This window comes from Pyrgilauda ruficollis, unplaced genomic scaffold (genome assembly GCF_017590135.1).
Source record: "Pyrgilauda ruficollis isolate IOZ18807 unplaced genomic scaffold, ASM1759013v1 scaffold27, whole genome shotgun sequence".
Lineage (NCBI taxonomy): Eukaryota > Metazoa > Chordata > Aves > Passeriformes > Passeridae > Pyrgilauda > Pyrgilauda ruficollis.
This window is the reverse complement of record NW_024524044.1, coordinates 6,107,760-6,132,691: the sequence shown is the minus strand read 5'-3', so window position 1 is coordinate 6,132,691 and position 24,932 is coordinate 6,107,760. Positions and strand designations below refer to the sequence as shown.

The 24,932-nt window shown below is 38.4% G+C and overlaps 1 protein-coding gene across 2 annotated transcripts in view; it reads right to left on the bottom strand.

Moving 5' to 3' along the window:
* Positions 1 to 24,932, bottom strand: part of PTPRZ1 (protein tyrosine phosphatase receptor type Z1) — a 133,726-nt gene that overhangs the window by 56,025 nt on the left and 52,769 nt on the right. For both annotated transcript variants that reach the window (XM_041471473.1, XM_041471474.1), the window contains exons 3-4: positions 3,239 to 3,418; positions 1,252 to 1,403 (exon numbers count right to left, since the gene is read on the bottom strand). In XM_041471473.1, the coding sequence (XP_041327407.1) occupies positions 1,252 to 1,403; positions 3,239 to 3,418 (332 nt within the window). The remainder of the gene's footprint in view (positions 1 to 1,251; positions 1,404 to 3,238; positions 3,419 to 24,932) is intronic.

Sequence of the window (24,932 nt, the reverse complement as noted above, 5' to 3'; positions counted from 1 at the left end):
TCATCAATAATTAGCCATGTAAAAACAATCCCTCCTGGACAACTATTAAGGGCGCAGGAATTACCCTTTCAAGGAGAACAATGCTTTCCATGGATAATACAGTAAGCTGAGATATCTGGACACCTGACCTAGAGTACTTGGTGAAGTCAATCTGTACATCAGTGACAAAACATGAATAATATGTCAAGATGTCCCTACTGCATCTACCTTGCAGTAAGTGTAGAAAAGCATCAGTAATATAAGATTACCAGGAACTTTGAACCCGCATCTGACTGCTGTCATGAGAATTGGTTTTGTTGCACCTCTTTCTCTCTTTCTCCAGATGCAGCTGGGAAATCTCCTCCAGTGCTGGGTGACCAACATGTATGGGGGAGTCACTGCTCCTACTAGCTTTCTATGAGACGATGATGGAAGAGAGTATTCTCTGTGATGCCTTGTCAGGAGAGCTGGAGTGTGATTGGGAATTTTTAAGTGGCTAGTGAAGTAAAAGAAATGACACTGTCCAGGGACTGCTCCTGGCTGACCACTCTTCCCCATGTATAGGCCAGCCCTGGCACTATTGCTTTGCTTTCACATAGAAGTTCAAAATGCATGGAATGAGGAACAGCACAGTTGCCTGCCACAGCTGCCTCTTTTGAACTGGAAGATGACACAATGCCATGTTGAGGGAAGAGAGTTTGGCCTTTGTGCATCCCAGGAAGAGCTGCTCCTCTCCTCTACCACACTCCCATGCTGCTGCAACCCGTTCTGCCAAACCAGCCAGGGGAACGCTGGCCTGGCTGCCTAGGAATGTGGCTGCAGCCAGGACCTGCTTCCGTGGCTCTTGGCACACCACTGCCAGCTCTTTCCAGCCCATGCTTTGTATCTGTAAGGCCCAGCAGCTCCCATGGGTTCTCAGCAAAGCCCTGACTTTGCAAAGTCCATTTGCACTTTGAACAATGAACTTGTGGAATACGATGGGCCAAATTTGTAGGAGCTTAACATTTAGTGGCAGCTTTGTCAGATTAGCAGAACTGACATCTAATATGGTTTTAGAACCATAAAATTGGGGAAAATGCAGTTTAGACATTCTTAATATGCCACTTACATGTTACACTGCCCTTCTAAAATGCATAGTTTATCCTTAATTTGGATTTAAGTGAATGATTATATTTGCAAATAGATTTAAGAGATGAAAAAGGAATTCTGTAGAGTAGTAATGTTGCAGAATGTCAAATTGTTGAAATTATCAAAATCAATTCTATACTTTACCTCAAGAGGGTATTTTTGTCCTTCTAGACTATGTTCTGATCCGTCTGATGATGCGTTGCATTTTCCCCAGTGAAAAGTGATCTTGCTTGCTTTGAATATAGTGTCTAACCCACCTCCACTCACATAATAATCACTTGTCAGGTTAATTTCCACTGAAAAAATTGAGAAATAGGGAAAAAAAAGGAGTGTGAATATAAAATCCAGCCAAGGTATCTATAACTCTCATATTTCAGTTTTAGGTGCTAGAAGTTAAATATGATATGCTTATTTCTCTGTATTTCATAAGCAATTGGACAGGAAATTGGTTACTTAAACTAAGTAACAAGTGTGGTAATTTTCTATTAGCATGGAGAATATGTTTCATTTCATGCTGTAGTTCATAAAATACTAATTTAATGAAGTGCACTTTGCTTCCTGTTATCTGAAACTAGACACAGAACTACACTAAAAAGCTCAGAAAGCTGGTCGGGCTAGCCACCAGCTGGCTGTTTAAGAAAATAAATTCCTGAATTGCATACCTTCCTGAAAGGGTCTGTGTTTCTAATGAAAAGGAAAATACACACCTGCCCCCCATTTTTACCACAATTCTATATACAAATCATGAGGCAACATGACAAAAGAATATTTTAGCCAGCTGTCCTACTGTAAGACTCCTTAGCTGTGGAGCTGTCTCCCATGGGAAAAAGCAATGACAGGTCTTCAGCTGGACATAGCTGTACGCAAGCTGTAGATGGGACAGAAAATTTGTCTTCTGGAGAGAATGAGCAGGATGGGATAGACTGAAGCCCCACATTTTGTCTTTCTCATCTTCAGCAACTGTGAACTGCTTGACCTCTATATAAAACAGCACTAATGGAGTTCGTTTTCCCTGATTCCTTTCCTCAAAACTTTGAAGACCATTTAAAAAAGCTTAGCAGTTCCTTGAAAATATCCAGATTGCTGCAGATGAGAAAGATCTCAGTGCACTTTAAGGACTTTAAAGAACATTTTCTCAGGGGTGTTTTGAAAATACAAAGCAATATTTATCTCAGCTGGTAGGGCAGGAGGGAAGTAAGTGGTTTGTGTAGTGGTATGTAGGAACTACATGACAGAAAGAACAGAAATTAGGAACAATGATGCTAAACTGAACTGAACTGAACTAAATCAAACTAAACGAAACTAAACCAAAAAGGCTGATCTAGAGGTCCCACTGGGAACTGGTAGAAGGTCAAAGACAGTTGTTAAGAGATACCTTCCTCCACACCCATGCCCGAAGAGCAAGGAAAAGTACTTCTAACAAGCAGCTTTTAGTTACTATGTTCCTGGATTTGTAAGTGGTTGTAAAAAGATTTGTCTGACAATTTAGATGACACCATAAGCTTTCTTCACGGCTGGGAAAAATAGGCACTTGTAGGTATAAATCACTTCTTTCTAAAATGTATTTCTAAGATTGGTAAAACAAATCAGAACACAAAAGCACACATTTCTCTTCTTTGACTGTTAGGAGGTATCTATGTGAGTAATTCAGATGGAAGTTTCTATATTATACGTGTCTATGTGTAGGTGAGATAAATCCCAACCTGAATTGTTTGTCACTTCAGCTCATCCATGAAGTGCTTTCAGCTGAGTAGGTAATTTATTTGTACTTTTAAAAAATCATTTTTGCCTACCCACTACAGATTCTAGATATATAGTAATAATTACCATAATTTCACAGCAAATGCCAGTTTACTGTTTAGATTTAATGACATGCCCATGATGGGATGATAGTCATGATGTGATTGCTTTGGCTGTATCTGTCCATGCACATAAAAATTTTTGCTTGTGTGATTTCTGTTTCATTTTTCAACTGTCATCACTGTTGTTTTGTTTTTTTATTTAGTAGATAAACTCAGAATGCATCAGCTAAGTGAAAAGAAAATGATTCAGTAAAAGTGCTTGGTTGGTTGTTTGTCCTATATCACTTTTCAGACCTCTTAACTCCAAACATGAAATCTGATTTTTTTACCTGTTTTGCCAGTGTTGCGAATGAAAGTATCTTCCAAAGTTTCCTTTTCCCATCCGTGGAATTTAAGTTTCTTCAGATTCACATTAACTTGGGTAAGGTCTTCATCTATATTAATAGGCGATTGTTTGGCACCATTACAGGCAGAATATTTCTTGCCCCAGTTCTTTTGGTTCAAAGTTCCTAGAAATCAAAACATGTGGGGTAAATACATTTAAATGCAAACTGGCATCCATACATTTTTTATTGTGGCAATGTTAAAACACAGTTTGCAATCTGAGATCAGAGTACTGGCCCTTATTTTAGACTTTGTCTGTAGCAATATTTAGCACACCTACCACTGATTCCTACCTTCAGCAGTTAAGTCACACTCTGAGGACTGTAGACATCAACACATACATTCTTAAGAATCTCCAAGGAAAGCATAAAACAACAACAAAACCCTCATAAACAATGTACATTACACAAAAAAAAAAGCTTTCAGATGAACAGAATCAGCATGCAAAAACCATGGGAACTGCTAGAAAACTATCCTACCCAAATAACTTTTAACCATACCAATGTAAATGTTCCTTTTGCCCATTGAAGTCATATCCGGTAAGGTTTTTAAATATAAAGAAGCAGTGAGATGTTTGGAGAATTTCTTACACAGAGGGGGAAAGGTAAACTGTTTTTACCCTGGAAAAGGAAAAAAACATGAGCGATGCTGTGTCTGAGGGGCTGGCTGTATGGCCCAGCTGTGCCCGAGGAGGGCTGTGAGCTCTCACTGCAGCCATCTGTCTCCCTCTGCAGCTGCCCGGCAGAGAGGAGCTCCTGTGCCGCAGCAAGCGCCTTCTCCAGGGCACAGGGCTGGCGGAGCATTTCACTGGGGCCAGTCCAGACACAAACCAGGGACACAGGCAGTGTGTCCTTCACCAAAGACTTGATTATTTTCAGAAAATGGACAAGTACTCCACAAATCAGCATGATGCAGTAGCATTGGCTCTGATAATATTTTGTTTATATAACATACTAATATAAATGGAACAATATTTTGTCTATGTTAATGTGTTTGAAAACATATAGATATTTTTCCTGACAAGGATTTCTGGCAATACTTCAAAATGCTAATTAAAACCAAGAGTTAACGATACAGATTCAAGAAAATGGAATTACTTCAGTTAACTTCCCACTTACTAGCAGTTAAGAACTAATAGTGTATGCAGTGCATATATTTGAATTCTATTAGTTATGTTGAAATAAACCGATGCTCATTTACAGGCCAGTGTGCCACATCCAAGTCTGTCAGTGAAGATTTGCTATCTTGTACTCCAGGCAAGGACAGCTCTCCTACTGCACTCAGAAAACTCATAGGGGGAAGAAGATATGCAGCCAGTCCTGTAAACATGACAATAGGCAGTAATACAAGATGCTCACCTGGATAGCCACCTAGAAAGAAACCTGAACTAAATTATTGAACAAGTACATTAAGCCAGTTACCAGTATCACCTTGCTCCATCAGAATTACTGCAGATGGTATGCAAACACATTTACTGCCTGCAAATAGCAACAGAAGGAACTGTCAGGAACAACAGTCCAACAACCCAAAGGGAGATCAAGCCACAGGCTTATGAATGTCAGCATCCTACAGGTGGGCACTTGAGCCCTGTACCAAGCAAGCACTATTTCCCTTTGGAAATAGCACACTGGGTAAGCTTTCAGCTCCTCCTAAAGTCAGACTTGTCCTTTAGTTGTCAGTTTTAATTTATCACGTGGAAAAATAATGCAATATCCTGATTTGGAATGCACTTTCACAAGAAAAGAGTGGCTAATATTTAATGTCTTTCAAAAGTGTCCCTCAGGTAATTCTCAGTTCAAGTCAACCAATACTTGGATATTAATCTGCTCAAGTCTTCTACAGTGAATTTTCTAACAAATATTGAAGGCTTTTAACATCAAGAAAGAAATTAAAAAAAAAAAAAATTAGATTAGTTAACTTTTAAACAGAAAAGCCTCCAAACAGGGTCAGAAAGGACACAAATAACTCTCAGCTTGCCCTGTGCATCATTGCAAACAGGCTCCTGTTTCCAGGTCTGATTTCAGACAGCTCAGTGATTTTCCAAGCTGCAGGAAACTCTTTAAAGCTCTCTCTCACAGGTTTCTGCCAGTTTGGGTTGAGACGGCTGCCCATGGCCATTCCTTGGAGTTAAGCTGCACTCCCTACTCCACGCTCTATTTCTTTTGCTCCTTTTGTCAAAGCCAAACACTTCCCCAGACTCCTGCAGTTGCTCAAGGCAGTAGAAATCTCCATTCTCTTAACACTGACATACCCAATCCCGTAGCTCACCTGCAGCCTCTCCTTCAGAACATAATCTTTTTTTTCCAACATGCATTTCTGCTATTCTGCTCTTCCCACCATTGACATTAGAACTGACTAAAAACACTACTCTTCTTTTTTTTCCACTATGGTGCTTTTGGAAAATTTCTTCCTTGCTTCTTTTGATGAAAGACATTATTGCATTTTTCATCTTGTCTTTAAATTCTCTACTGTCTACAATTATGTTCAGTGAAAACAAGTAAATTAAAACCAGAGAAACTACAATCTCCTTCCAACTTCCATAGTTTTGTATTTTGTGGTTTGTATGTAGAACTTAAGTTCTACAACTTGGTAGTCATTACTTGGGGCTCAGTGTGAAACAAAGTCCTAACGTGCATCTCATGATAAAATTTGCAATCTTTGCTCATCCCAGAGACAGTGTGTAGCTGTAGCATTGATAAAAAACTGTGGAACAACATGTACAGGAAATCAATGGCAGGGTCTGATGTGGGGCAGAAACAAGGGGGATCCCCTAAGGAATAGAGTCTGAGAAGGAATGGAGAACTGGAGTCTGGTCACGATGACCCAAATTACATTTCAGCAGTAAAATACACTTCTATGCATGAATTCTGCAAGTGTTGGAGCAGATATTGGGTGTGTATAGTAGCAAATAGTGCTGAACAATACAAGTAGCTTTATAGAAGGAAACAGTTGAGGTTGAGGACCAGATGTCCATACCAGATGTTTTTCAGAAGGTTTTTACCTCAGTCTAGCTCTGTCTGGTCCCCTGGGCTGAATGCCCATTGGCTGCTGAAGGGTATAAAGTACTCTCCTGCAACACAATTCCTGTTTGGTACCAGTTAAGAGGAACCCATACCACCCACTGTGAGACAACTCTATTGTGCAAACCAAAGCTTAGTAAGTGGGGTGCAGACAGGAGATTTGCTTCAAAAGTCCACTCCTGATCTGAACTAAAATGTTAACATAAATTCATCTGGTGTAGGCAGCAGGTGGTGGAACTGCTGCAGTTTATATAACTTGCTGAAAACCAAAGTAAAAATGAAAGAACTGAATGTTTTTAAACAAGAGCAGATTGTTTTACTCTAGGTGTTATGATGGAAATCATAAATCAAAGCTGTGCCAGCCATTTTGAAAAATATTGTTGAAACTGAGCTTTGAAAATTAATTCTCCCAAACTGTGCTTTGGAAATCTGAGGAGAACAAAAATACGCACAATATATCTTCAAGAGTGCACAGAGGAAGAATGTTTGTCAAAGGTGTCAGATCTGAAAAAGTAACTGGCAATTCACAAAGAATGGAAATAAAACCAAACAAAGTAGATTAAATGGAGGTCTGCAATACCATAACCTTTAGCACTCTTGTCCAGTGCAGAATGTCTGAAGAAAATTTTCCCTAGCCTTTCTTTCTAAGAAATGTTCATATCTAACTCTGCTCCTCAGCCTTAGTCCCTGTGATTCCACTCCTATAATGAGCATCCAGTGCTCCTTTTGGCTTCCACTTCAGCTCTCACTGAAAGAAAGAAATAGAGGTGCTGCAGTGTGTCCAGGGAAGGGCAACAGAGCAGTGAAGGGTCAGAGTCCACATCTTATGAGGAGCAGCTGAGGGAGCTGAGGCTGTTTAGCATGGAGAAAAGGAGGCTCAGGGAAGACCTTTAATGAAATGGATGTGAATCCCAGAGTTTATTTTATAGATGAAAGACAGCAGAAAAGAGAGATTCTTTACCTCTACTTAATTTCTTCCTCTCCATTTTTCATCATTTGCTTTCATGATTTTAAAATTACTTCTATAAATATAGATTGGACACACATAGGAGATTAAAGATAACCCCTCTGTGTGGACTGTTAATAATGGATTTGCCTTATCAAAAAATGTTATTGACTTATCACTTTGAAGTGTTAAGTGATTTCAATTATTTATTTTTAGCAAACATGTTTTATCTAAGATATGAAAAAACAGAAATAAGGCTACACAAAGATATGTGTACTTATACTGGGACAAAGTTTAAATTTAGATGCCAAATCAGTATTGCTCTGAACTGTAAATACTTCCGGGTCAAACCATGACAATCCACCCCTCGCCTCTGAGAATAAAATCATTATACCAAAAGTTGCACAATGCACTGTGTAATCCTCCAAGGCAGAAGAATGATTTTAGTTCTCCATCTGGATGAGTGCACAACTGGCCCAAAGAGAGAAATTCTGCCAATATGGGTCTTGGGAATCTTACCACAGCTCATATTCCAGAGGCTATAACACAACACTTTGCATTCTAGGGAAACATTATGGTCATCAAAAAATAGATGACTTAAGTTTCACATATTACTGAGTAGAAGGCAATGCTTCTGTGTCATCTTGATCTTCACTGGAATGGTTTTAGGGTTTTGTTTTTTCCCCTCCAAAAGCCCCAACTACTCCCACAACCTGATCACGATCAGTCTCATAAGTTTATAAAAATTCTTAAGATTGGAAAATTCGTGAATTTAATGGATGAAATTACTTGCCCAGACAGAGTTGTAACTATAAAGAATGAGTTTTTTCTTCCAGGTTTGGGCTTAGCCATTTATTATGCCTTTCTCAGTGATGCAGTTGCTTGGAGGTTTTCCAACACTGGATTTCTTGCCAACATCTCAATCAAAGTTTTCAAAAATAAAATTGTGCTGGTTTGGTTAGAGAGAGTCAGCCCACAGGCTAGATCCAGAAAAATTTAATAGCACTTAAACCCTCAAAGTTCAACACTGATAGAGTAACTTGCTTATAATTGAGCAGAAGTCAAATAATATTTATCCCATGGACTTTTTCTGTTACTCATACAGTGACAAAGAAATTAATTCAACACATTTTCTTACCGTGGGGTGTAATATCTCAAATAAAGCAAACAGAATCAACAGAAAATTCTAATTGCTTTGCAACCAGATGCATCCATGCTAGCCAAATAATCTAATCTCTTATTCCATTTAGCACCTAATTCATCATTTTTGTACCTAAATATCAGCTTACCTAGACCGTATCTTGTGCATTGTGTCTACGTGCACATAAACATGGATAATCTGTGAGAATACCCTGAAAGATAGCACAGCATTAATCTGCAGTCAACTGAACCCTATCATCTTAATCTTTCCTTCTCCTCATTTAAAATGTCCTAGACCTCTTACCTCTTACTAAAATCTGTCATAGAAGATGTGTCAGAAAAACACTGATGAAACATTTTGCTATTCAGACTGTAGCTATTTTTTCCATTTTCGTTTGCTTGCTTTTTGAACATAAACTATATGCTTTCTTCATATCCACAGCCACAGAGACATTGCTCAATAAAGTAGTCAAAAGCCAACCAAGTAAGAAAAGATGTTTTGTTTTTTCCACTTTATCTCCAGATAGAATAAACTACAGTTGTTGAGATACGGTAGAAACTAATCAGTTCTATTAATACAGTGACTATCTGTCATTTTTTCTTCCTGGGACTCAGTCTGATGATTCATAGTCAGACTAAGTGAATTACTGAGCAAAATGCATAGGAAGATGAATGCCAGTGGACAGGTTTCTTTCATAACAGCAACTGTTTGCTGTTCCTCTTCTTTCATTGCCTAAAAGATCTGGCCATTGCAGGCTAGTTAGAAAATATACAATCAAATACTTCTGTGCTAGAGAAATACAGATTATCACACATGCTCTATCTGCAGGGCACTCAATAGGACAGCTGTTCAGACTAGGAGAAGGATTATGGGAGAAATTCAGGCGACCTTTTAAGGCACCTCTTTTTTATTATTCTCATCTCATTACTGCTGAATCTGCACATAGTTGCAGCTACAGAATCATGTAGTTATATATAATGAAAACTTGCCACATAATTTTTTATAATTACTGTAGTGTTATGATCTAAGCAATATTTTCAACTAAGTATTAAGGAAGGAAGTTTGGTACAGTGCCAAATGAGAAAATGTCCAATAAAAAGTAACACATTCTTCTTCCTGGTTTATTTAATTCTTGACAATATATGAAGCCCTAATTGGGCTTCATAACTTCTAACCTTGTTCCAAGGAATTCAGATTGTAGCAGTTATTTCTTTTACTTTCACTAATACTTTAAAGCATGAAACTGAATACAACACTGTTGAGTGACAAGGATAATTTCAAGATCACAAATAACCAGAGCTGAAAACAGAACTGGAATACATAGGACTGACTCACTTTTAGACTAAGAAATATGCACCAAGAGACATGGGCTATGGCTTATTTTCCTATAACATACATGAATTTTAATTAGCTGTCAAGGTGTCACGGCAACATTGGTCTCTCACACGAGAGTGTTTGGCCTTGCACAAGAAGAGGATTCCCCACCTGTTTTTCAGTTGTTTCACATGCTGCTAGCAGGGAACGAAGAATAAAACAGGACAATCACAGGCTTTGTCCCCTCAAGCCACCGCTGATTTGGAATATAAAAGCAACATTTTTAAACATGGTGTGGCCCCATGAGCAGTTAATCTGCACTTCCTAGGAGCAGAGCTTACTCCCAAACATATGACTACTGTACATAGAACAAGTGGATGTTTATTGTCTTTCTCTTGGTAAACATGGGCGTAAATGAAGCTTATGGTGGTATCTCCCTCTTCCCCATATCACGCAAGTACCATTTTACGAGAAATGGAATGGCTGCATATGAAAGAAGTTGTGCAGACACAAAGGTTGTGCCAATTTTAAACAGGCCTAAAAGATGCACTTTAAAGGACTCTCAGCTTGAGCAAAGGAAGAGGAAGCTATAACCTACTTCAGTCACAGCATTTAGCACCTGCCTGACAAGTGATAGTTCATGCAGTCCCAGGAGATTAGCACAATGAAACTCATCTTCAGCAGCAAGAAACCTCATTTTTGCAGGAGTACAGATCACGATCTAAGTCTAATGACTCATATTATGGCACTGTGTTAGTCTTCACTTTTCTCTCCTCATTATTACAAAGCAGACTCTACTGTATTTTACAAATTATCTTGCATGACAGAACCAGGCACTCCAGGCACACTGTTGTAAAGAAACAAAATGCAATGATGAATTTTAGAATAGAGTATATAATCTCCTTCTCAGCTCAGCAGATCTAATAATATTGGCTTTCACTGAGAAAATCAGTATAGTCTCCTTTTCCCTTCTATTCTGGTATGACCTCCCTCCTGTCCTCTTTCTTTCTTTTTTCCTTTCCCCTGTTCTCTTCCCTCTATTCTCCCTCCCTCTTGGACCATTAAATGTTAACAGGCAGTCTGTTTAGTTCCATGAGAAGCCCTGTTGTGGTATAGCATAGGGGCACTTTTTCCTGTTATCAAACACACGCACTACTATGTTGCTACCACCTAGGAAAATAATTTGGGTCAGGACAAGCCTATCTAGAAGAATAATACATTTCATAAAGGCCACAGTCATGAGTTCTGATCCCAAGCCTGCTGAATTATAAAAAATAATCCAAAGTAGGTTCTCTGGGCTTTGAATCAGATTGGCTGTGAGCATATAAAACATCACTATTGAGCAGCAGTAGTGGAAATGTGAATGGAAAAGTCCCACAAATACCATCAAAAAGGCCAGCATTTTACTCTGAATAGCAAAAAGGCATTTATTTCAGCTGTAAAGAATAACATAAAGATTATGAAGAGCAAGGACCTAGATAGATATAAACCAAAGCAAGATAAATACAAAAGACTATTGGATTACATCACTGACCAGAGAGACCCAGAAGCTGTCTGCAGAAAAAATTACCCTAATGTCCAAAATTACATACCAGTAATTCTGGTTCATTGCTCTCTAGGTTCTCATTTTCACACAGTTTCAATTTTTATAAAATGAAGCTTCTAAATATCTCCAGAAGAACATAATACCATAGGAAATTTGGATTACTTTTAGCATATTTTAGCAGGATTTCATATCACACTTCTATGGGAATTTCAATACACATTCTGTTTGCATAATGGCAAAGATAAAATGAGGTGACGGGCAGAAATATGTTGTACAGAACTATATTGAGCTATATGGATTTCTTACATAGAGCCATAGCTTATGCATGTTTATCTACACAATTGCTTCTCATATTTTATTTTCTGCTTTAGAAATTCAATTCTAGTTCACAAAATGGCCTTTTTGTCAAGGATTTTGGACTACAATAACTAAAAACTTTAATTCTCTTTACCTCCCCAAAATAGAAGAAAATCCTTTGAAAAATGTTAAAAATCAACCCCCTCCTAACATTACACAAACCTTCCTTCACTAATAGCATTATTTTATTTGGACTGAATATAATTTCAGCATTACCATTATGTTTACATTTTGTTCAAAAACTTGTACAGATAGTTTCGTAACTGCCATAGCAATGTCAATGGATATACAGAACTGTTCCTCTGATAATCCATGTTAAATTTAAATAATTCTATAACCTGATTAGACTTTTTTGAGATTATCATATCCTCAAAAACACTTTTTCTAAACTCTTCCACTGAGAGATATCTTACCCAGTCTTGATGCAATAACGGCATTATGTAAATTACACAGCAGATTTTTCTTACAAAAACTCTTCGCATAAACAAGTTGTGCAGGTCTCTCTTTTCATTTTCAAATATATAAAAAATCCTAACCATCTTTTACAACCTTTCAGTACTAAGAACTCCCAAAGTCACTCTCAATGCTGAGTAGTTATTCTCAAGAGTGCAGAGGTAAAAGCTATCCAGCAGTAGGTGCAATCCACCTCAGATTTGGAACTTGCTGCCATTGACAGGATTGTCTTTCACAACTTTTCCATTCTCTCCTACAATGGAAAATGTTTGAAATGAGGATGGAAGCAGCATCAACTGGACAGAGGTACACAACTCATGCATCTTTGGGCAGCTGTGGTCTCACATCTATCTCAATCAGCCAGTAAGTTCTTGTACTTTCTTTAGCCACAGTGTGATAAAACTTACCTTAAAAGTCTTGCTGTTGTTAGGAGCAGAGCTTTTTACTTCATATTTTCTGAATTCTGAAATGAAGAATTCATTGCACTGCTTGTGTTCAGAAACAAAAAACCCCGTTGCCTACCTACTCCACCTAAGACAAAAGTTCAGGGTGCGGAAGTCTTCATATCAATATTAACTTTAAATTCACTAAACTCTTAAACAGTCTAGTACTTTTGCAAATATTGCATTTTTACTTTTTACTAAATAAACCATTTAAGCATCAAGAGATCTATCATACTTTATCACAGTGGAAAAAATTTAAGGAATGACTCTTGGTCTGTTTATCTACTTTAATCAAGAAGTTATTATGGCAGGATCAAGAGTAACACATGGTATTCCTGACCCACTAACATCACCTAACCATCAAGTGTCTCTCCAGTGTAGAGCAGTAATTTTCATCTGCACAGAATTATGCTGTCACTCACATAAAGGATATTAGTGAGTCCCCAGAGGGGAATGAATGCACACAAGTAACTTCAGCACCAAGTCATCCCCAGTACTGAACAATCCAAACACTTCTTGATTTGTAGAGGGAGATTAAATTTTAATGAAATTTTATTTATTGCTGCTTCTCCTTTCAGTCTTGCTCTTGTTGGGAAGTATCACTTTATACTCAGGAAGAAAAGTATACTACCTGAAACATCTTATCTTGAATTTAAATATTTTGAAAACACACTTACATTTACTGAATTACTTCAGAGTAAAAATTTTCAGACAAGAATCTTGTCCATTCAGTCTGCAAAGAGTTGGACAGCCATAACTGAAATAGGCCTGCAAGTTATTAGGACAAAATCTTCCCAGCAGATGTCCACTGTGCACCTAACTGAATTGCAGTTAATAAAGGTAAAGAGACCAAGCTACATTACAGTTCATAGATACCCAAATTTTCACCAAAAGCACCCCTAAATATTCTATCACTGTTTGTACCCTAAGACACTGTCAATTTGACTAAGCTGAGGAACCAAAATCGAAGCCTATTTTGGATCATCATCCCTTGCCACAGTGCCCCAAGGCACAGATCCAGCTGGTATGGGCCTAGTGACCCCCAGAGCACACAGCCAACAGCACCAAGGGGAAAGCAAAGCCCTGCAGCTCCGCCTCCTGCCCTTCAGGGACATTCAAGGCAATGCCCATTTTACTACAATATCCCAGCAGTTACAACCAGGCAGTGTATTTGGCACAGTGTGATTATGCTCCTCAGCTAAAAGAAAATTATTCACCATCCATATTTAGCATTTTCCCTGATAATGACTAAAAATAGTAAAAAGGGAAGGAGAATAAGTCATCTTCACTCATTCTGCCAGTGCTGAGACACGGAGAGGCTAAAAATTCCAGCATCATTGGGCCTTAAGAAGATAAGGAGAGGGATAGCTGAGTTTGTAGCCCAGCAGCTGGAGCATTCAGCAGGGAAAGAGCACGGATGACACAAATGGGCTGAAGCAGGGGCCTTTCTGCTAACTGGTGTTTTCTGAAGAAAATAACTCCCCCTTGTGCTATTTATGTGCCTAATGTAGGTGCCTAACTTTGAATTGTGAAGTTTAAGAAGATACACCTTCTCTACCATCAGCACTATTACGATGGGATACACTAAACCTTTGTGCTCTTGAGAAGTCTACACAGAACTTACTGCAAAATTCCTCATGTTGCTTCCACTGGCACACATAAACCCTAAATCAGTGTCTATTTCTTCTGTAGTATTTCTCTGGTGTTTTGGTTCTCATTTGAATTAGGTCTCAGCCTCACAACCAGATCAATGTGCACTGTCAGCTATTCTGGTCACAGAACATACTGATGGCCACAAAACACCTCGTGTATCATCAGTCTGTTCATATAAATAGATCATATTTCTGTAGCAAATCAAACTCCAATCAGAGCAAGCAAATGTTAAAAATTATTAAATATAATCAATTTATAGTTGTTTTATAGTTGCTATTCCAGCTCAATGGCTAGTGTATGTAATATGGCAACAAATAGCACTGTACTCATTTAAAGTTTTCTGACACGGTTCCATAACTAATCATAGAAGCATAGAATGCCAGGTTTGAAGGGACCTCAGTGATCATCTCATTCAATCTTTCCTAGCAAAAGCACAGTGTAGAAAAGATGGCCCAGCACCCTGTCCAGCTGAACCTTACAAGTGTCCAGGATGGGAAGTCCACCACTTCCCTGGAGAGATTATTTCAATATCTGACTGTTTTCTGAAATTTCTGAAAATTTTTCCTCTTGTGACCAAAGTCACAAAACCTCTACTGACCTAAATTTGCATGAAATTATGATGCCTAATTACTATATTCTCAAACAAGAAACTCAGATTGCATATTGTCATAATTTAACCCCAACGAACAACTAAATACCATGCAGAGGTTTGCCCACTCCCCACACCCTAGTGGGATGGGAAAGATAATCAGAAAAAGAGCAAAACTCATGGGCTGAGATATGAACAGTTTAATTGAAAATTGCAGTAAATTACAATAGTAATATTAATAATGCTAATGATAACAGTAATGAAAAAGGAGAGAAAAAGAGAGAGGAATAAAACCCAAGAGAAACAAGTGATGCACAATAAACTTGTCATCACCCACTGACCCCGTTCCCCAGCAGCAACTGGCTCCCAGCCAACTCCCCTGAGTTTATAGGCTGAATCTGATGGTCTGTAGGGAATACCGCTTTGGCCAGTTTGGGTCACTTGTTCTAGCTGTGCTCCCTCACAGGTTCTTTGCACATCCTCACTGGCAAACAGAAAAGCCCTTGACTTAAGGCAAGCACTGCTTTGCAGCAACTAAAACATCAGTGTGTTATTAACATTATTCTCATACTAAATTCAGAACACAGCACTGTAGCAGCTAAGAAGCAGAAACTCAATTGTATCCAAGCTGAAACCAGGACACAGGAAAGATAATCAAGAAAATTAGAGAAGAAACCTCTCACCTAATTTATGCAAAGTATAAACCAATCACTGATTTGAAATACATATTATTTTTCTGTAAGAATTTCCCTTTTGCTTACCATGTCTACACCACAATGTCTCAGTCTCTCCTCTCTTTCGAGTTCTTTGAGGATCTGTGTATGACTTCTCCCTAATTAGGGTAGCTGTGGATGACTAATGTAGGCATTGATTACAGTTGGGGTGGAAAAAGTGGCAAAAGGTTATGATCATTAAAGAGAAGATACAAGACCTGATTTCCCAGCTAAGGCATATCACACAGGCAAGATACAGAGAAGCCCAAGTACTGAATCTTCATCTCATGGTATAGTTATGAAGATATGAAAAGGTATTCTTGAAGAAATTGCACAACATTTACACGAGATTTCAGTCTAAGGGACTGATCAAAAAAAACCCTATAGGTAAATTATACTATTCTTCTGCATCAATTATAAAACAGTGAATAATGTATTACATTAGTAGAAGGTGGGAGCTTGGGGGTGGGAAAGCAAGGCAAAAGAACTATGTAAATGAAAGTTTCTGAGAAAATGCAGAGACAGATTCTTGCATATGTAATTGTGAAGTCTTTGAAAAAAAATTTCTCTGCTGTAGGCCACAACAACTTTTCCCTTCACAAGAACAAGCTCTATCTTGGAATAATACCCAGAATCTTTTGTTTCCAGTACAGCCTACCTCCCTGTGGGGTAAAATCAAATCTAGAAGACTCAGTGAGTGGAGTTTCCATGGAATTGTTTCTGCAATGAACAGATGTTTTTGACTTCACAGAAAATACTGCCAGTTTGTGACTGTGAGTCACAGGAGATTTGGTGAAAACCATTTTTTTTCTATATTGCCTGTACTTTTGCTAATATCCTGTCACACTGCAGTTCTGATAAATAGTTCCTTGACTCATTGTTGTCTTTGAAACTCTCATTCTGTGGAGATTTACCATTGCAAACTTTTATTGAGACTTACTCACCCTTATCATCTCTTAGCTTGCCATGTTCTTTTATTTCCTTCCTTCTCTGGTTTCGTAATCATCTGCCTTTTGTGTGAGATTTCTACTTGGAATTACAGAACCACAGAACAGTTGAGGGTGGCATGGATCTCTGAGGCTCATTGTACAACCCCCCTGCTCAGATTAGGTCATCCAAAGCCAGTTGCCTAGGACCAGGCTTTTGAATATCTCCAGGCATGCAGATTCCAAAATTCTGGACAACCTGAGTCAGTGCTTAGTTCCTGTCACAGGAAATAAGTGCTTCCCAAAGTTGAAAGGGAACCTCCTGTGTTTCAGATTCTGCCTGTGGTCTTCACTGGACTCACTCTAATCACAGAATCATAGAATCACAGACTGGGCTGGGTTAGAGGGGACCTCAGAATCATCTAGTTCCAACCTCTCTACCACGGACTGGGGCACCTTTCACCAGACCACATCACTCTGAGCCTAATCAATACATCCATGACTCCTGTACTGAGGAGTCCAGAACAGTATTCCAGGTGTGGCCTCACCAGGGATGAGAACAGGGGAAGGATCACCTTCCCTTTTCTGCTGGCATCACTCTACCTGGTGCAGCCCAAGTCAACATTAACCCTTTTTTTGTGCTGCAAGGACACACTGTTGACTCATGACCACCAGGACTCCCAGGTCCTTTTTGTCAAAGCTGCTTTCCAGCTGGCTGTCTCCCAGCATGTGCTAGTGCCTAAGGATCTTCCTTCCCAGGTGCAGGACTTTGCACTTTCCTATGTTCAACTTCATGAGTCAGCCCATTTCTCCAGTCTGATGAGGTCCCTCTGCACTCCTTGGAGTTGTATATCATCGGCAATCTTGCTGAGGGTCCACTCTGCCCCATCATCCAAATCACTGAACAAGAGAGACAGTATTACTCTTTTCCCATTATGCTGAACTTCGTAAAGAAAAACTACAAACTTGGTAAATCAAGTCAGAAAGAAAATGTCTTCACCAGAACTACACAAACTCTATCAGAGCTAAGAGCTCCTGAGGTATTACAAGTACTCTGCATGGCCATCCTGGGCCCCTCTCATTTCTGAGATGAGTTGAGCACACTACTCCACAGCTTGGAAAATCATATTCCACAGGCACACTGGCAACATCAGTAGGCATAGCCTGAAGAGCACTGTTCTTGCCTCTGCACTGTCAACCTGTAATATTACTGCTATTCCACCTAACTGAAATACTGAGGGACACTGAGGGTTTAATGATGCTGGCATTCAGCCTCATCAAGGAGGGACTTTTGTTGACAATTGTGTCCTTGTCCAACTTCTTAGCTGAGCAGAATTTAATTAAAACATGTCTCCTGAGAACACTTGATCACTGTTCAAATAATCCTCAGCTTGCAGACACAGAGCACTAAGAGAGCTTTACTCCCTGCCCTTGCCCACTCTGCATTCCCATGTCCTTTGACTTGGCTGCAGCTGTATATTTGCATAAACTCCCCCCTTCAGATTAGGTCTGACAACTCCCTCTTTGATAATAAGTAGAGCCCATTGAAAGACTGTAAAGCTTGATCTAACCTTTAATTTGGTACATAATTTAATTTCATATTAGGACAAACTCTCAGTTGCATAAGATAAATATTACCATTACACATACCATAATAGTTCCCTTGTTAATGATGCTGCTGCTGATTGCTAAAAATTTGGCAGATGTCCTTCTCCAGATGTGCTACTTAAATAGCCATTTAGGATAGAGAATTTCCAATCCTCTGCATTATAATTTTTACAGTTCTCACCCTCTACACAGTGGGCATTTTATGGAGCACAAATATGTAAGAGCTTACCATTTTAACTGGTTTGGAAAACAAAATGTTTCTTTACAAATACTGCAGGAAATAAAGTGTCATTGGCAGTATACGGTTGTCTTTTTTGTATCTGGCCAGGACTGAAAGGGTGGTAGCTGACACTGAAAACAAATTTGCCATCAGCTGCACTGGCTAATGAGTGCTTAAGGGATAACTTATGAGAGTGCTAAAGAAAGGGAGAACTTGCATTCAAGGAGGGTGATTAGTGTTGTGGGTCCCTGTGAAGCATTAACTTGACAGCCACATTCAAGTCAACAATATTTTTGTTCTCTCCTCCCTACTGAGAGTATTGTACCAAAAAGGGTCATCAGTTTGCAAATCTGGCATCTACTTACATTGTTTAAAAATCTTACAAGACTCCCATTAGCATAATGGGTCCTGACATATATTTCCTAATTTGCTGTATGATATAACTACTGTGGACAACTATAATCATACTCCAATTGCTGCTTTCAAAATAGGTTTTTAAAAATTGCTGTATTGATCTGAGATGTAAAATGCATCTGTGAGGTATAAACAATATGTCCTGTGGGACGACAACATTAATATTTTATTAATAACTTCTTGCATAGCCTCCTACATGAGCTGTGGAATGTAGAAGCAACCTTCATTGAAGCAGAGGAGAAAAAAACAAAAGGTGGGTATTTAAATAAATTCTGAGAAATATTAAGTCATTTCAAGATTGCATAAGCTGCATTTCTGCTTAAGATGTTGGCATTTAAACTGCAGTTTGCTGCCTTGCATAGAATTTAAAGGATGCTCACTGCAAAATAAAAACCTGGGCAGTCATTTCCAAGAAAATCAGATTATTTGGCTTGAAGGAGCACATTTGTCATTTGACATCACATTGTCTATTTTTAAAGGATGCTTTCCCATGAGCATCCATATGCCATTGTTTTACTCAAACAAAAAGAAGAAACAGAGGGGTAACCCAATGCAAAATGTAAAATACGCTACGCAGCCGAAGGCAAAAGGACTTGAAGGGGAATGTTCATAAATTAATTGCCTTTTTCCCTTCACTGGCTGTATTAAAGGCAGGCACCTTTCAAAGGTCAGTCCAAATGTCTAATCAATTTTCTCTTAATGACAATGGGAATGATGGCCACAGATCATATTCCACTGCAAGTGTACTAGTGATTAGAGCACTGCATGAGGAAGAAGGGACTTGAATTTTTAGGTTTATTTTTCCTGAAAGAGTTATCCCAAGATATTGAGAAAAGGCGTAACCATTAAAAGAGAAGTGTCCAACCTTTCCAAGAAGGCTGGGCTGCTGAGGCCTCTGGGCAGCAAAAACCTCTGCCCTCAAGCTAAAAGAAGCCTGACTTCGCCTTGTGGTTTCAGCATTTAGGGTAGGGGAAGGAGGACAAGAGAACATTCTGAAGTTTTGTGTTTCCTTTTAGGTCTTATTTTTGCCTTTTACTCTGAGATAATATAATCTGAAAGATGGGGAAGCCTCATCTGGAACCTCAATTCCAGTGAACTGTGCTAATTTGCAGGAAAATTGCACCATACTGTGGGAAGAAGAAAGGAGCTGTACAAGGTTAGATAAGGCTAGTTTCAGTTCATGTAAGAGCCTGCCACTTTCTAGACTCAAAGCTGCAAATTTATGTGGAATGTGCAAGATGGAGAGCACAAATATGTAAAAAGAAAACCAAATGTATCCTTGAGGGTCATTTCTAATGGAAAAGTATTGCTTGATTGTGTATTTCATTTCACTTTAAGTAATTAATAGCAGTGGATGCCTCATTTGAAAATAAAGAAGGGGACAAATGATACTTGAGCCTGATGAACATGATGCCCTTATGCAGAGATAGACAACCCTGCTCCTCATACACACCAGCACTTCTGTGCTCTGCTGACAGAAAGTATCCCAGTGATTCCTGACAACTAGAATAGTCACTTCATGGGTTATAAAAATACATCAGAGGGAAGAAGAAAGATGTTTTGAAAGTGACAGAGACATTTTTTTTCCTGACTGCATCTCTTCCTTCAAATCAGCAAAGTGCATAGGCCTGTAAATTACAGTGTCTTAAGTTCCCAGTAACCTCAAAGGACTGCATAGCTAGAATCAGGTCCTAAATTCATATATGAATGTATCTTAGGATAAAAGAGCATCTGCTTACCTGTACTCCTATAATGTACCAGTTTACAACAAAAACATGCAAAATATTTACAGGGTCATGTCAGTGCTCTGGGCTGCTCAGAAAACAGAAAGTAGTTTGTGTTTTAAAGAACATATACAAAACGTTTGTGAGGATATGTGGATGCAAGCCTGACATTTATAAAACTGTTTTTTTCTAGATCTGCTATTGTTGGGTTGGTTTTGTTTGTAACTATTCCATCTCTAGGCATAAGTTCTGGCTACATTATGCAGTATCATTGTGATGCAAAAAAGAAACCTAACATTATCCTCATAGGGACATGGATTCGTCATACTCCCCAGTGCAGTTACCGCAGGGAATATTATAAGGAATGTTTCAGCTAGGCAGAAACAAAAAAGAGTGTGACATAAAAGAAAGTGTGACATAAAAGAGTGTGACATAAAGGAAAGTGATTCACCAACAGCAAATGCATGAGCACCAGTGATGCACACTGATACTGCTGAAGGAAGCTGTTGGAGGTGTCCTGAAGCTGGAAAAGGTTGGAAAAGCTGATTTCTCATACTATGTCATAAAGATAAAATGTGAATGCTAGAACAAATACAAAGCAGCCACTGGAAACTACCAGTTGAGTGAACAGGTGACTCAGCTATTGGTGGGCTCTGTGAAATAGGGCCCTGCTAGTCCACAGGGCACACAAATGCAGAACAGGATAAAAGCAGTACAAATGCAGACTACTCAGCCCTCAGGCTCCTCTGACAGTGAAGTCAATACATTCCAGCTGCCGACAGTCCAGATGATCTGAGCTGCTCAGTGGCAGAAGAAAGAAAATGTTGCCTGCCTTCAGTGTTTTGACTACAGGCTTGCAGTAGTCCAAGAGATAGAAAATTAAATAAAATTAAATTAAATGCATTTAATCTCAAATTATCTGCAACAAATGTCCAAAGAAAAGCAAATTAGTTTGGATTTCAAAAAGGCATCCCAAAGTTTTGGAAGAGTAAGTGATTGATTAAAACCCACAAAAAGTTATGAACTTAGAGTTACAAGAAATCTTCAATGTTAAATTTGAATTGTAGGTGCAAATCAGGCAAGCCCCAGAAAGAAGTCTGAGTGACTTAAGAATTTACTTTTCTCAGAGAGAGATCTCCATCCTACTGGATTCTACTGCAATTCCATTCAAAAGAATTACAGTAGTCTAAATCATCCAGGTAACATTGAATTATTTCAACAAATATTTTATGTCAGGGCACGGTATCAAGAGCTTGCCCAAGAAAAACTTGCCTTATACAGAAACTGAGTAGATAAAATAAAAACTACCTCATCCTTCCAGAATCCAGATCCAAAATAAGGGCATATCAGGCTTTCAGAGAAATGTTGTGCCTTTTTTTTTTTTTTTTTTCCCCCAGAAGAGAGAACTTGCACATTTTTCTGTGCCTCTTTATAAAAAACCTGATAATTTTGTCTGGAATACTCCCTGCAGCCCCTCCTCCCACAGCCTCAAAATGTCAAAATTGAGGAAATCACCCAGCATAGAAAACAATTTTCTTAGACAAATGTTTAATGATTAACAAAGTTGTGAAGGTTTGAAAATCTGGGTAATGTCAGGAATGGTTGGGAGTATTCTCTTTGTCTAAGCAATGACGTAGACACGAGGTGCTGTATAAAAGATGATTAAATTGGGTCTTACATTGCCCCAAAGCATCACAGATGTGCAAGACTGAAAGGTCATCTGAGTCCTTTTCTTCATTACAGGATCAAGTTTAATCAGATTTAATAATCTCTCACTAATGCTTGTCTTCCCCATTTTTTTGAAAGAACTTCAATAAGAGGGATTCCACAGCCTTCCTAAGCAACCTGAATGGAGCTATTCTCACAGTTATATTTTCCTATTATTGCACCTTGGCCTTTTCATCTGCAGATTAAACTGATTCAACCTTGTCACTTCAGTGGAATCAAGGACAACTGACAGCCTTTAAATATTTGAAAAATACTATCCTAGCCCCATTTTCTACACTAACTTATTTCCTTCAGTTATCTTCCAAGGATTTTGGGCTTCCTAAGACACCAATCATTCTTTTTGGTTCTTCTCTGCATCTTCTCTCAATTTGTCACTGTCTTTTCTACAGTGTGCAGCCCAAGGATAAATACAGAAGTACAGCTGAGATATTCCTAGCGACAAGTAGAGCAGAATAATTGCCTCCCATGCCTTATACATCATTCCTGCTAATTCACCTCAAAATGGGACTGCCTTTTCTGCAATGACAACATATTGTTAATTCAGATGCAATTATGGCTAACTGCCACACAGCCACCTAACCAGCCAGTACCATTTTGCATCTACGTGTTTGATTTTCTTTCCTGGTGGGAGTAATTTGTGCTTGCTGTTACCACTTTATTGAAAAATTCTACTTGATTAATTTCAGAATATTTCTCAAGTACATTTTGAATTCTTACTATGTCACCCAAAATTCTTGCAACTTCCAGCATGGTGTCTCCCATGGTTTGCAAATGCCCTCCCTCCTGTTACCTGAGATGTTAGTGAAAATAGTGAAGAAGATCACATCTAGGGGTATTTCTTGCATACGTCGCCTAAGGATTTATGAAACTATTTTCTATTCTCACATTACCATAAACTGTGTAAAAATCTACATCATTCTTGATTGTGTAGAAAAAGCTGTATTTGCTTGCATTATTTTGAATCTTGTACTACCACAGACTAAAACAATAGCTTTGGCAAGTACAAACTTAGCTGTTCATCTTAGAGAGGTGCCAGATATGAAGTTTCATGACAATTTAACATCAACATCAATTTTCACTGATGATCGACTTTGCAGAATAAAACTAATAAGCTTGTAATTTTTCTTGGAATGTAAAATAATGAGGGGTCTACATGACAACAGCTAATTGTCGTTGGGTGTTATGAAGTGATTCCTCACCTAATTGCCAAATACTCCTAGTTTTGCTATGATAATTTTTAAATCAATTTGATAATTTTTACACATTAATTTTTACTTTTGAAAGTAGAAAAAATTTTGCACTTAATTTCTCAGTATTTTTCCTACCTGCTCCATCATTGCTAAGATCCACACATAAAAATCTTGTTTAGAAACATATTCGACTGTTAATGTGATATAAATTGGTCATAATGATAAGGTAGGACTGAACTGTAGTTTAATTTTATGTTAAGGGATATCTTTTTCACGGATTTCAGTTGGCTTTAGTTCAGGCAGTAACAATGAAGTTTGGAATCTGAGTATAGGTAATTAGTAGCAGTTGTAGAATTTTGTACCTACGTAGCAATAATTTAAATTCTATTTACACTGGAATTTATCAAAGATATTTGTCTGTGGGTGACAGAATAATAAAGGTACAAACTGTGTATTAGGTATTCATATAGCCATTCATTTTTAGACTATAAATCATTGCAATTTAGTGATGCTTGAACAGGAAATAAACTTACAACATATTTCACCTAGGATATAGAACATTTGATAAGTTAACTTCCTTATACTGACTTAGGATGATGAAGGCAGTGGAGTTAAGAGTGAGGCTGAATGTGCCTGTAGAATTTGAATGAGAACACAGATGACTGTTTAGGTGATTTCAAAATTGAGATATCGTGGAAGAAAGAAAGGAAATAAAGAGTGGGAAGGGAAGAAGGGAAGAAGGGAGAAAGGAAAACTAAAAGGAAAAGCAGAAAATCTGTAATTTTTAAATTGTGCTGAATATATCAGTAAATACACCAAATTGTTACCATATTATCTTGTTATTGTTATCACCCAGCACTAAGAGCTCAGTACTATCACGACGAGAAAGGAAGAAAAATAGTAAGCAGCAGTAAATAGGAAGTACTAGGCTGTGTGTGTGCAGGAAGCTCTGGAGATTCTCAGCTTTGCTAATTTCACCCACTGATGACATGACATGTGAAAACACACCATCACAAGGAGGTCCAGTACAGCATGTGGGAAGAACAGCTGACCTTGAGAAAAACAGTATTAAATATGGCATGAAATTCAACAATGCAATTTGTAAAGTCATACATTTAGACAGTAGTGGGAGTTTTTGTTACTAATAAGAATCTCAACATAGGAAAAACACGGGGGAGGAGGAGAATCAGACCGTGTCTGACAGTCTGAGAGGGCTATAAACTGATGGAAAGGCAAGTGTGTACTGAAGTTCTAACCATGCAACTCCTAGTAAAGATAAATGAAGTATTAATGTCTCTGCAAACAGTACTGGGAACAGTTAAAAAAAAAAAAAAGGCACAACATGCAAGTTCTCTCTTCTGGGAAAAAAAAAAAAGGCACAACACTTCTCTGAAAGCCTGATATGTAGGATGAGTGCATGAGATGCTGCTTGAAGACAAAATAATTTTAGATGAAACATAATTGAGCAGAAAAATCTAGTGCATCAATCAAAGAGAGAAAAGAGACCAGATTATTGTGGTTTAACTTTGACTTAAAAAACTAACAGGAAATGGATATCAATGCAGGTAAATTTTGCCAATAGAAAGAAAGTCCCCAAAGAATAAACAATAACAAAACAATCAATTCTACCAGAAGAACCACATTATCTCAACAG